The following is a 12,395-nucleotide window of genomic DNA, read 5'->3' as shown; positions in this document are numbered from 1 at the left end:
TCTATGGCCAAGTGATATAAAGAGAATTCCTCCCAATGGAAGTTTTGTTTCCTGTAATAGGCTGAATATATGATTATTTCCTCAAAATAAACCCAAACTACTTTATGGTAAGTACATGAAAGTTTCTGAAATAAAACATGTCATGATCACTGAAATATATGAAAATATGTACTTTACCTTTTGAAATGTCTACTATTTGCACAAATAAAACATTTTTGCTAGACTTGCCATTTATGATATAAATACATTTAACACTTTTAAAAATGTATTTAAAAATGCCTACTTTTTAAAATTATCTATCCATCAGCCCAAAGGCAAACAGCTTTAGGAACGATTTTTAAATAAGTATTTAAAACTTATGGTCTATCTTTTCAAAGGCAGCCCCTAAATCTATACCTGCAATTTGTCAGGGCAAAATTTTGGCATGCTATTTGTGTGTATATGCAATTACAAAAAAGAGTGCATTTAACTCCCATTATTTTATATTGTATTGTATGCTCAATAATGTTACATTGCTTAATGTTACACTGTGTGATCATGCAATGAAAGACTATATTGTAACTCATACAAAGACACTATTGTACTTTCAATCAATAACTACTAGGCAGGTATGCTGAAACATCTTTGTATTACACTAATAAACCACTGTTTATCTTGTCTTTCTTCCCCGTTTATCCATTTTATACATCAGCTGTTGTGTTGCAATATATAGCGATTGTAAGCTCTTTGGGGCAAGGACTAACTTTTTATTATATGCGTATACAGTACCTCACACAAGGGGGCCCTGATCTCCAACTGGGGTCTCCACATGCTGTAATAATTCAAATAAAAAATAAAAAACAATAAAACACAAAAGGACGAACTGTTCAGGGTGAAAGGAAATCTTAATTTTGAATTTCTTGAATTTTGTACAATTAAAGTCTCAGCTTTAAAACCTCAATATTAATAATTTTTTATATTCAGTAATTTATTTTAGAGACCACTGGAAAAAAGGGAAATAATAATCATAAAGTAACAAAAAGCGGGAGAGAATGCAGCCAGAATTGCAGAAAGAGGTTCTATTTACAATGGCATAGCAGCTATAATGTTGCACATATTTTATGGTCTATTTCCTCAAAAGTGTCACATCCAAATACAGCATAGTATCAACCTTGTTTTGTTTAAGAGATCTGATAAGTATACAGCAAATGCTGGCATGGTGTTGCTGTATTAATTTAAATCACAGGGAATGATCCGGCAGGTTTAGGACTAAAAGGTCTCCTACGCAATATTGCAGAGTATTAGTGCTAGGCAAGATGTCAAGTAATGTATACAAAAGCCAGATTTTGTTTTTTAAATCAGATACCCCCCATCTGTGCCCATGCAGCTGTGTGCTTATTTAGATGGGAGCAGTGAAGGGCTTATAAATAGCAGACGGTAGAAGTAGAGTGGATACCAACTGCAGATTTTCCAGTAGGTGAGTGCTGATTGCATCAGCCCACTAACAGGCTGGTAGGGAAAGGCCTAGAGAAGCAAAGCAGAAGAATTGGCTAGGTCAAGTAACTCCTCCTAACTGGCTAATGTTAAGACTGCCAAACCTAAGAGTTCGAAAAACAAACCATAATAATCCATGATATTTTTCCAACCTAAAAATGTATATAAATTCTTGTTCCAGGGCATGAATTCCTGTGCCAAAGTGAACAACATGGCACCACTGCAACAAGTGTCATGCCCTGTGTCAGGGTTCCTTCCCCACTCTGAACTCTGGGGTACAGATGGGGGGACCCGCATGAAAGACCCCCTAAGCTTATTTCTACCAGCTTAGGTTAAAACTTCCACCAAGACAAAAAAATCCTCATACCTGGATTCAGTATGCTGCCACCACCAAGTGATTTAACAAAGAATCAGGGAAGAGACCACTTGGAGACGTCTTCTACCAAAATATCCCCCCAAGCCTTACACCCCCTTTCTGGGGAGGCTTGAGAATAAACAAGATGAGCACAGACCAGCCTTGGGTTTTTAGGATTCTAAAAACCCAATCAGATTCTTAAACAGAACTTTATTAGAAGAACAAAACAAAGATAAAAGAATAACTCTGCAAGGTTAGAATGGAAGATAATCTCACAGGCAGTAAGATTCAAAACATAGAGATCCCTCTAGGCAAAAGCTTAAGTTACAAAAAGACACAAAAACAGGGATACACATTCCCTCCAGCACAGCGAATTTCACAAGCCAAAAACAAAAGAAAATCTAACGCATTTTCTAGCTAGATTACTTACTAACTCTATAGGAGTTGGACTGCTTGCTTTCTTGATCTGTCCCTGACAGAAGCATCACACAGACAGACAAAGCTTTCCCCCTCCTCTCCCAGATTTGAAAGTATCTTGTCCCCTTATTGGTCATTTTGGTCAGGTGCCAGCCAGGTTACTTGAGCTTTTTAACCCTTTATAGGTAAGAGGATTTTATAGTACTGTATCAGAGTTTCTTAACCCCTTCCCTTTATATTTATGACACCTGTAAAAATCAGGATGCTCACAAGGAAAATATCTCATGGTGGGGAAGATGAATGCTCCGCTCCTTGAGTGCCTGTCAGAAAGTGCTGCTTCAGACTTGGCCATGTCTGGCCTCTCAAACTCAGAAGTAACAAACCCTCCTCACGCACCTCACTTGCTTTTGGCTGGGTTTATGATTCAAGCAACCAGCCCCATGGTAAGCTTTGCTACCACACTGCTGTCAGCTAAGTTGTGTCCATACCTCTTTTTAATCCTGGAGTGTAGTTCACCACCTGACTCCAATTTTTTGGTGCTGTATCTTTTTCTTCCAGTTCCATTTCTTGAGCTAGCACACTACCCTTGAGGAGCTTTGCTCAATATTCTGACACAGCAGAGTAGTGCTTGAGCCTCCCTGCATCCCTTAGAAGAGTTGCAGCAACTTCCTAAAGCACCCAGCTTTTGACTGAAGCCTCCCACCCAAAGTGCTGCCCCAATCTCACACTATTAATGTACCTGACCTGAAAAGGGATAATTTTCTATTTGTACTTGATGCCATTGCCTCGCCTGAAAATCAGAGTGACTCCTGCAGGTATCCTGAACTAGGGAGACTGCAGCTTTGTGGAGGATGTGTGTTTTTTCTTTCTTAAATTCACTGCGTAACCTCTAAACATTACAAAAACCACAAAAAACCCAACCCCCTAAACAATTAAGACTAAAGTGTAAAAGAATTTAAGCCTTGAAAAAGAATTGCTTGCCAATTGTGAGTCAAATTCTCCAGCGTTGCTCACAGACAGCTTCTTTTCTCTGAAATCTCACTTATGTTGTGTGTATTAAATGAGGGCACAGTAATATTTAGATTGAGCTATTCAAAGGATCTGAAAGGAAACAGATGTCCCACTCCTTTAAGCACCTTTGAAAATCCCAGTTTAGTGGTTAAGGGTCAGCGTAAACTCATCATACCAAATCTTATTTACAAGCTGCAAAGGCAAACTTGCTTTTATCAATACTTTGCCTTTCAACTTAAATTCACCTTGACCTTGGGGCCAAAACTTACCTCAGATTTACAAGATAGGAGTCTCATGTCAATTCTTGATAAATCCTACCTAATCCAAGCCAATTTCAAACATATTGTGCTATATTATGCTAACCTTCAATATTCCACAGTTTAATAGCCTGACTGTTCCATTCTTTCTCCACCAGGGATAAATAAGATGGTAAATAGACTGACTGTGTGGTCCATTTAACTGAATATCAATTCTTATGGACTTCACCTAAGGTATTTGTTGCAGCTTTAGCAATAAGAATTCTCAATACTTTAATACTTTTAGAAATTAAATCCTAATTATTGCTGAATCTAAAAAATCAAAGAAAAGCAAAACAAAATAAAAGAGGCTTGGCTTTAGACACCACATTAACTATAAAAAGAAAAGGAGTACTTGTGACACCTTAGAGACTAACAAATTTAGAGCCTAAGCTTTCGTAAGCTACAGCTCACTTCATCGATGCATACAGTGGAAAATATAGTGAGGAGATTTTATATACACAGAGAACATGAAACAATGGGTGTTACCATACAGTCTGTAACAAGAGTGATCAGGAAAGGTGAGCTATTACCAGCAGGAGAGCGGGGCGGGAGGGCGGGGGGAACCTTTTGTAGTAATAATCAAGGTGGGCCATTTCCAGCACTTTACAAGAACAGTATGAAGTGAGCTGTAGCTCACGAAAGCTTAGGCTCTAAATTTGTTAGTCTCTAAGGTGCCACAAGTCCTCCTTTTCTTTTTACGGATACGGACTAACACGGCTGCTACTCTGAAACCTCACATTAACTATAAGCCAGATAAAACAGAAGCCAGCATCAAATTATTAAATCTTATAGTATATCTGCACAGTATTAGAGCTCAAACATATTAGATAAGGAACAGGAGACTGCTTTGATCTGTGACAAATCAATATTCCTTGGGAGACATAGTTTATCAGCAAATTTCTCTTTAATCATTTTTTGTTAATCATTTCAAAAGCAGGTTGTAGTACTTACTGGATTGAGAACAACTGTGAAAAACAACTCCCCTCCCTGGATACTCTTGTCTAGTTCTTTTGGACCCCCAGGATACTCCTTATAGAAAATTGTATGAGTGAATAGACCACAGGTTTGCCGAGGAAGGACCTGAGTAAAAACAGGATGATAAAGAAAAATATCTCAAAACAAAATGACTTTCATTCCTTTTGTAAACTAATAAATTGAATACAAATGAACTTTTGTAACTTTACCATTTACTTTCTGTTATTAAACTGTTATGTAGATTTAGCATTGCACTGTTAACTGAAGTCAGTAGTTAGACTGATAATTAATCCAAGGCCTGGGTAAGTGAGCTGTAGCTCACGAAAGCTTATGCTCAAATACATTTGTTAGTCTCTAAGGTGCCACAAATCCTCCTTTTCTTTTTGCGGATACAGACTAACACAGCTGCTGCTCTGAAACCTGTCATACTGACATATATATACATTTTTGAATAAACAAACAAACAAAAAAAGAATGACCAACCACAAGTCATTTTTTCCTATAAATTCATGAATTTTTTTTTTTTTTTTTTTGAAACGCAGTGACTACTGTCAAAAAGCCAGATGTAATTCAGAGTCTCCAAAAAAACCTCTTTATGTACTTGATATCTAATCTAACTGTATTTTAAGGCTGGTTACCAAAACTTTTTTAGTTCATAAAGTGAGGTCATAATCTGAAATGTGATTTTATAAAAATAGCTTTGTGTGTTCTGTATTTATTGATTGTTATGCAAATCTGTTCAGTTTCCACTTAAAAGTAGCCTTTCTTTTGTGCCAATCCTGAAAATTCAGTGCAAAATTTGAAAGTCAAATTGGTTCTTTCTTGCTCATGCATCATTGACAATAATGATTCTGTGTTCAAATTCGTTATTTTTGTTGATGATGCATAAGTTACAATAGAATCCAGCTCACTCTCTCAGCTGTGCCAGCTCTGCAAGACTAATGGTAGTAAAAAGTAGTACAAACTTATTTTTTGTAATGACTAAAATAAGCATGTATGACTCTAAACATACACAGGGAATAGCTCCTTTGAGTAAGGTGCTGCTATTTCATGAATTTGCTTTTTACAATAGAACCACCTTTGAAATATTTCCTTGTATCCCCAACTTGGAAAATGGATGGGTTTCAATCATATATATATAAATTTTCTGGAAAAAACATATATTTTTTTTTCCAGAAAATTTACATTTTAAGGCTGAACATCTAAGGACCAGATTTTTAAATACCTTTAAAAATAGAGATCTAAATCTCAGATCACAGTGGTTATCAAACAGCAGTTTGGCAAATTCAGTGTTTGCTAGAATAAAGGCTCAGACTTTTTAAACCTGACACCTACTATGGAAATTCCTTACTTGGAAGAAATTATGCTAGTATATGAATCATTCTTTTCTGTGGTAATTTTTTCAACATTCTATAGAATTTTACATTCTACAATGACCATAGACCAGGGGTGGGCAAACCTTTTGGCCTGAGAGCCACATCTAGGAATAGAAATTGTATGGCAAGCCATGAATGCTCACAATATTGGGACTGGGCTGTGGGAGGGGGTAAGGGCTCTGGTTGGGGGTGCAGGCTCCAGGGTGGGGCCAGAAATGAGGAGTTCTGGGTGCAGGAGGGAGCTCTGACTGGAGATTGGGGTGCAGGGGTGACGGCTCTGGCTGAGGGTGCGGGCTCTGGGATGTAGGAGGGTGCTCAGGGCTGGGATCGAGGGGTTCAGAGGGCAGGAGGGGAATCAGGGCTGGGGCAGGAGGTTGGGCTGCAGGAGGAGGCCAGGGGTGCAGGCTTTGGGCGGTGCTTATCTCAAGCGGCTCCCAGAAGCAATGGCATGTTCCTTCTCTGGCTCTTACATGGAGGCGCAGCCAGGCAGCTCTCCACAGGCACCACCCCTGCAGCTCCCGTTGGCTACGGTTCCAGAGTGTGCGGAGCAGAGTCCCCTGGCTGCCCCTTTGCATAGGAGCTGGAAGGGGGCCATGCCGCTGCTTCCAGGAGCCGCGTGGAATGGTCCCCAACCCTGCTCCCCAGCTGGAGTGCCGGAGCTGGGCAAGGCCCAGACCCCGCTCCCCAGCGGGAACTTGAGGGCCAGATTAAAACTGCCGGTGGGCCGGATCTGGCCCACGGGCAGTAGTTTGCCCACCCCTGCTATAGACCATAAATCACACATAATTATGAAATATATGGAATTAACTTATTTGTTATAATCCTCCAAATGCTTTTTAAATTCTTCTGGTTTCCCTGACGAAATGTCAGTGCAATGGGTACAAAGGTACGGAGATAAGTTGAGCAGGAGGGGAAATGCTTCTGGTAAATCTTATATAATGTCTTTATTATGGCATGTGTTATCACCATCAGCCTGCAGATGCAGAAAATTAATGCATTTGCTCTGAAGAACAGAAAGCCTGAGATTTCTGACCTACAATGTTAACAGAGAATTTTGTGTCAGTAACGAAAAGCCACTGTCAGGCAAGTAGTGCAGTCAGTGTCTGTCAACATGAATTATAGGGAGTACAATGGGGGAATTGGGTGACTTGGACTAGAGTTGCCTCCATGGAACAATTCCACAGCCTGAGAGGAGGCTTTCTTCCCTCCACCCCCTCTGGGCATCTTCCCAGCATCAAAGCCTTGCTACTTGGGCCAAGAGCTTAGCTCTGGGTTTAAGCCATAGTAAGAAGTACACTGGCAGAATGTGTGAGAAGGTTGTAAGGTGAGAGCCATTTCATACAATTGAAGCAGCACTTTATTGTTTAAAGATGCAAGGCCAGATTCTCAATTGGTGTATGTTGGCATAGCTCCTTTGCAGTCAGTGGAGCGATGCCAATTTACAACTAGATGAAAATCTCACCAATAACACTCACCAAAGTATTACTGGTGAGATTTCCAGCTGGTTGTGAATTACTTTGTTACACCAACATTTTCCTTCAGCTTTTTAAGCCATTATCAAAAGCAGTAACAGATAGGCCCCAATGTCAGAAGTTATGCTGCTTTCATCAGCAGTACGATGAATGCCAGCAAGAGGCTTAGACATGCTGATTTTAATTAGCAGGTTAATGTCAACTATACCTCACTATTTCTACATAGCAATATGTGCTTCTCACAATGTTAACTTTCAGGATGCTGTGCTTTTACACTTTTTTTGTTTTGTTTGTTAAAATGAATCATGAAAAGCTGAAGCAGTAAGTTTGAATATAAAAATCACAAAAGCAGCTCACCATGATATTTTTGTGGATGAAGCCCCGTCTGTACCGTGCCGGTTTTAGATGTGGATACTCTTCTGTGCTGGTGATTTTGATATTCCAGACCTTTTTCCAGGCCTCATAAAGCTGAACATGTACAGGGTAAACCCCGGAGTGGTGCGGAGCTACTGCATAGCCCATGTCAGTTGGAATGCCATGTTCCTGAAAAATATCAGAAAAAGTGACTGATCTAGAAAATTAATTTAATGCTTGTGTCGCTTGGAAACACCTTTTCTGGGAGACAGCATAGATAGGTCTAAAATGCAGTTAGGAATGATTTGAAGACGCATGCTGGTTATAAAAGGGAAGCAGCGAGATATGCAAAGGTTTGAATACACAAACTTATAACGAAGTTTTAGGAATAAGAAGAGCAGAATGACAGAAATGTAAGAAAAATTATTTTGTGTTCTTATACCAATACCTCAAAAAGGGGGACATATCTTTGCAAGTTTTTGAGAAAAAATTTCTCACAGACTGAGAATTCATGAAGCATGCTAATCAGTAAAAGGGCCTGTATTCTGCTGTTAAAAAGTCCCCAAATACAAAATATGTGACCCCACTCACTGTGAGCCTTTAAATAACAAGCTCATACTCAGGCAATACTCTTGCTGACTTCAATAAGTTTTACCTGTGTAGTGCTCAGGGCCAGAGCCTATTGCCACTCTGCTGATAAAATTCACTCTCTGTGCAGAGGACCATTACAAGACCTATATACCACTTAAGTCCCAAGTGCACAGGAGTAAAATTTCCCCTAAGAAAAAGTTGTAAGATCAGATGTTCTCCTAGTATTCTGTCCTTGCTGTGTCAGCTGAGCAGGAGCAGAACAGCTAGTGCCATGAATACATCATTGTTAAACAGTTAACAATACACAAATTCAGGATTTGTCTGGCTACCTCTTTAAAATAACAAACACAAAAGGTGACTGCTTAGTCATAGTGCTTAAACCAGAGTACTGACTTGGCTCTAAACTAGTACTGAGGCACTCCTCTCCTGTCCCAGACCCACTCAGCACTACCCTCATGCTCTGTTGATCAGCACAGTGTAATCTTTGTCTAAGATGTTTTGTGCAGAATCCTCTTACCACATATTTGGGACAAAATGATATCGCTTTCCAGCTCCATTTTTTTCAGATTTCCAATTGAAGATTTGATTGTCTTAAAATTTGACTAAATTTCACAGTTACTACCAACTAGAACTCCCTTTTGTAGTCATCTTCATATACTGCTACTCAGCTCATTATCTAGATACAGTATGACAGGTTTCAGAGTAACAGCCGTGTTAGTCTGTATTCGTAAAAAGAAAAGGAGTACTTGTGGCACCTTAGAGACTAACCAGTTTATTTGAGCATGAGCTTTCGTGAGCTACAGCTCACTTCATCGGATGCATAGCATATCGTGGAAACTGCAGAAGACATTATATACACACAGAGACCATGAAACAAAACTTCCTCCCACCCCACTCCCCCGCTGGCAACAGCTTATCTAAAGTGATCATCAAGTAGAGCCATTTCCAGCACAAATCCAGGTTTTCTCACCCTTCCCCCCCGCCCCCCCCCCCACACACACATACAAACTCACTCTCCTGCTGGCAACAGCCCAAAAGAGGGGTTTCAAAGGGGGATGGGCTGTTGCCAGCAGGAGAGTGAGTTTGTATGTGTGTGTGTGTGGGGGGGGGAAGGGTGAGAAAACCTGGATTTGTGCTGGAAATGGCTCTACTTGATGATCACTTTAGATAAGCTGTTGCCAGCGGGGGAGTGGGGTGGGAGGAAGTTTTGTTTCATGGTCTCTGTGTGTATATAATGTCTTCTGCAGTTTCCACGATATGCTATGCATCCGATGAAGTGAGCTGTAGCTCACGAAAGCTCATGCTCAAATAAACTGGTTAGTCTCTAAGGTGCCACAAGTACTCCTTTTCTAGATACAGTATGTGTCTGCTGGCATGTAAATGACCCTAAGTGAGTTTCTTGCTGATTTTAATAATCTTGCCTGGTTCACTTTAAAATCCTAAATGGATAGCCACATCCCTAATCGTATTTCCTCAAGATTCCTGTTGTTCTTTTTCTATGTCTTAAAATGAGGACTCCACTGTAATTTTAAATCTCTCGCTCTTATTTTACTGAATTCAATTATGGATCTCACTTGGTTATCTCTACTATAATTTACTAAATTCTGTGTTAAAGCTAAATTCCTAAATTATTCTGGGTGAACCTAGTGATTTCTGAAACTACAACTTGTAGGTAAAGAAAACAATCATAAGCTGATACCCAAGCCAAGAGAATGGAGAATTTTCCCTGATTTACTACTTTTTGGACTTTTACTCAGGTTTACTGGGATCATACCCCCCATATACACATATACTGCACAGGGAGGGAAACTAGATTGATAACATTTAAAACATCACACAACCCTATACCAATGGGAGAAAAGCATCTTTTTAATACTTTAGAATTTATATAGAATAGCTTTATCAACTGCATAACAAAAGCATAACCTCACTTTTTCTTCCACTGCACATATCAGTTTATATTGTGATGCTGTCACTCTTCTTGCTTGCGTGTAAAAAAATATCATTTTTTTCTTTTGTGGTTAATTAAGTGCTTGTAGAAACTGACATACAGTAGAACCTCAGAGTTACGAACATGTTGGGAATGGAGGTTGTTCGTAACTCTGAAATGTTCATAACTCTGAACAAAACATTATGGTTGTTCTTTCAAAAATTTACAACTGAACATTGACTTAAGAAATCTTTAAAACTTTACTATGCCAAAGAAGAATGCTGCTTCTTCTTTTTTTAGTAGTTTACATTTAACACAGTACCGTATTTCCATTTTTTCATCTTTGCTGTCGCCTGATTGTGTACTTCCTGTTCCAGTGAGGTGTGTGGTTGACTGGTCAGTTCGCAACTCTGGTATTCGTAACTCTGAGGTTCTACTGTACAGACATTCCTGAAGAATGAAACCATCTCTTTATCTCCAAAGCAGATGTAGAATGGGCAGCAGCAAAGCATACTTCCTTTCACTGCTTTGCCAAGTTGCTGGAACCATGACGAACTCTTAAGGTGAAAGGGTAATTCATTTTCCATAATCATCAAACTCTGGCCTCTCTCCTGAGACTGCCATCAAGGCTGCCAACTGGCATGGAGATTTTTGTGGACACTTGCGCACTAGGAGTTGGGCCTAGACCACTAACTCATTCACATTGCCTCTGAACAGCCATATAAGAGTAACTACTTTTTGGTCGTGTCGGATTTGGGGTGGATTCTAATTTGTGATCAAGAGATCAACGGCTTACTACTCCCCTGAGGCATCCAGTCTCCAAACAATGGGAACCTGCAGTTGCCTTTACCCTGCAGAACCTATAGAAGGAATTTGGTATCAGAATTAATGCTTTCTTTTCCTCTAGGTATGAAACCTCCTTGGGCACAAGTGACCTCAGAGGTGTAGAGGATGCAAATTGCACTCCATGTACCCATTCATATGTATAGATACAAACGTGTGCATGTGTGTGTGTGTGACATTGGCCCCAAGTTCAGGACAGTCAAGATTTAGTCCTAGACCACTGACAAGTTTTCTACAAATGAAGTGTCACAGCTACAAAATCTGTTTGATCACGATGCAGAAAGGCTAGAAATGGAGTTTCATCCCCTTGGGAAGACAATGTTGTCAGTGTAATACACAGTATTTCCTTCTAGTCCTGGAAGAACCCGAAAAAACAGACATTAAAGTTGTAAAGTTTGTAGGTAAAGACAAACTATTTTCCCTCATTTTAGGGATTTAGGGCCACTTCTGGGCCTGGTACAGTGGGACTTCTAAAAACCATACTTGGTTTATTAGGTAGAGGATTTTTTTCAAATCCCAATAATTAAAAAAAAAAATCTAAAACATTTGTAAAAAATTTTTTAATTCATGGCAAACACAGAATGTATGATGCCATTCTATGGCATATGGTTTTATTACCATGCATTTAAGATAGCCTGAATAGTTCACTTTGAGCTTCCTCACTTGGTAGTAATGCAGCCATCCAAAAGTTATGCTTGATAAGGCCTATATATCACACTGTCAATTATTCCCTATATATATGGTTGGTTCTCTACTGTGGGTGCAGAGTGTGTGATGTACATTCACTTCAATACTAAGTGGGTCTGAGTAAAAAGAGTATAGGACTCGGCCCATTGATTTGACTACAATCAGTTATTTAGCTTTAAACTACTTAATTCCAGTACAGAAGTTTCAATTCCCCTTTCTCTTATCTTAATCTTTTCTACTTCACTTGAGCATGCACAAGCATCAAAAAGAATAATTTTTATAAAACATGTAAGAGACTGTATTCTCTAATGTCCTGTTTAATCTTCTTCTTTCAACTCTAAACAAAAGTCTGAATTAAGGGGTTTCTTAATCTTACACCAATATTCACTAATAAATATGTAATTTAATTAAAATCTTTCATACTAATTATGAGCATATCTTTTCCCATGTAATAGTATCTTCTTCAGTATTTTTCAAATATTGTTATTCTTATACTATTTCATACAGAAGTAAGAAGTTTTACTGAATTTCACACAGAAGTAAGGGTGGCAATACCATACCACGAGTGGTGGCTGCTGACTGAGCGCCCAGCTCTGCAGGCAGAAGCACAGA

General features: G+C 39.2%; 1 protein-coding gene across 2 annotated transcripts in view; it reads right to left on the bottom strand.

The window, feature by feature from the left end:
- LOC102937625 (N-deacetylase and N-sulfotransferase 3) overlaps positions 1-12,395 on the bottom strand; it is a 108,546-nt gene that overhangs the window by 40,536 nt on the left and 55,615 nt on the right. For both annotated transcript variants that reach the window (XM_043545526.1, XM_037897115.2), the window contains 2 exons: positions 7,736-7,921; positions 4,507-4,635 (listed from right to left, as the gene is read on the bottom strand). In XM_043545526.1, the coding sequence (XP_043401461.1) occupies positions 4,507-4,635; positions 7,736-7,921 (315 nt within the window). The remainder of the gene's footprint in view (positions 1-4,506; positions 4,636-7,735; positions 7,922-12,395) is intronic.

The sequence above is a fragment of the Chelonia mydas genome, chromosome 4, assembly GCF_015237465.2.
Source record: "Chelonia mydas isolate rCheMyd1 chromosome 4, rCheMyd1.pri.v2, whole genome shotgun sequence".
In the NCBI taxonomy this organism is placed as follows: Eukaryota; Metazoa; Chordata; order Testudines; family Cheloniidae; genus Chelonia; species Chelonia mydas.
Note: the sequence above shows the minus strand (reverse complement) of the source record. Positions and strands in the feature narration are given on the sequence as shown.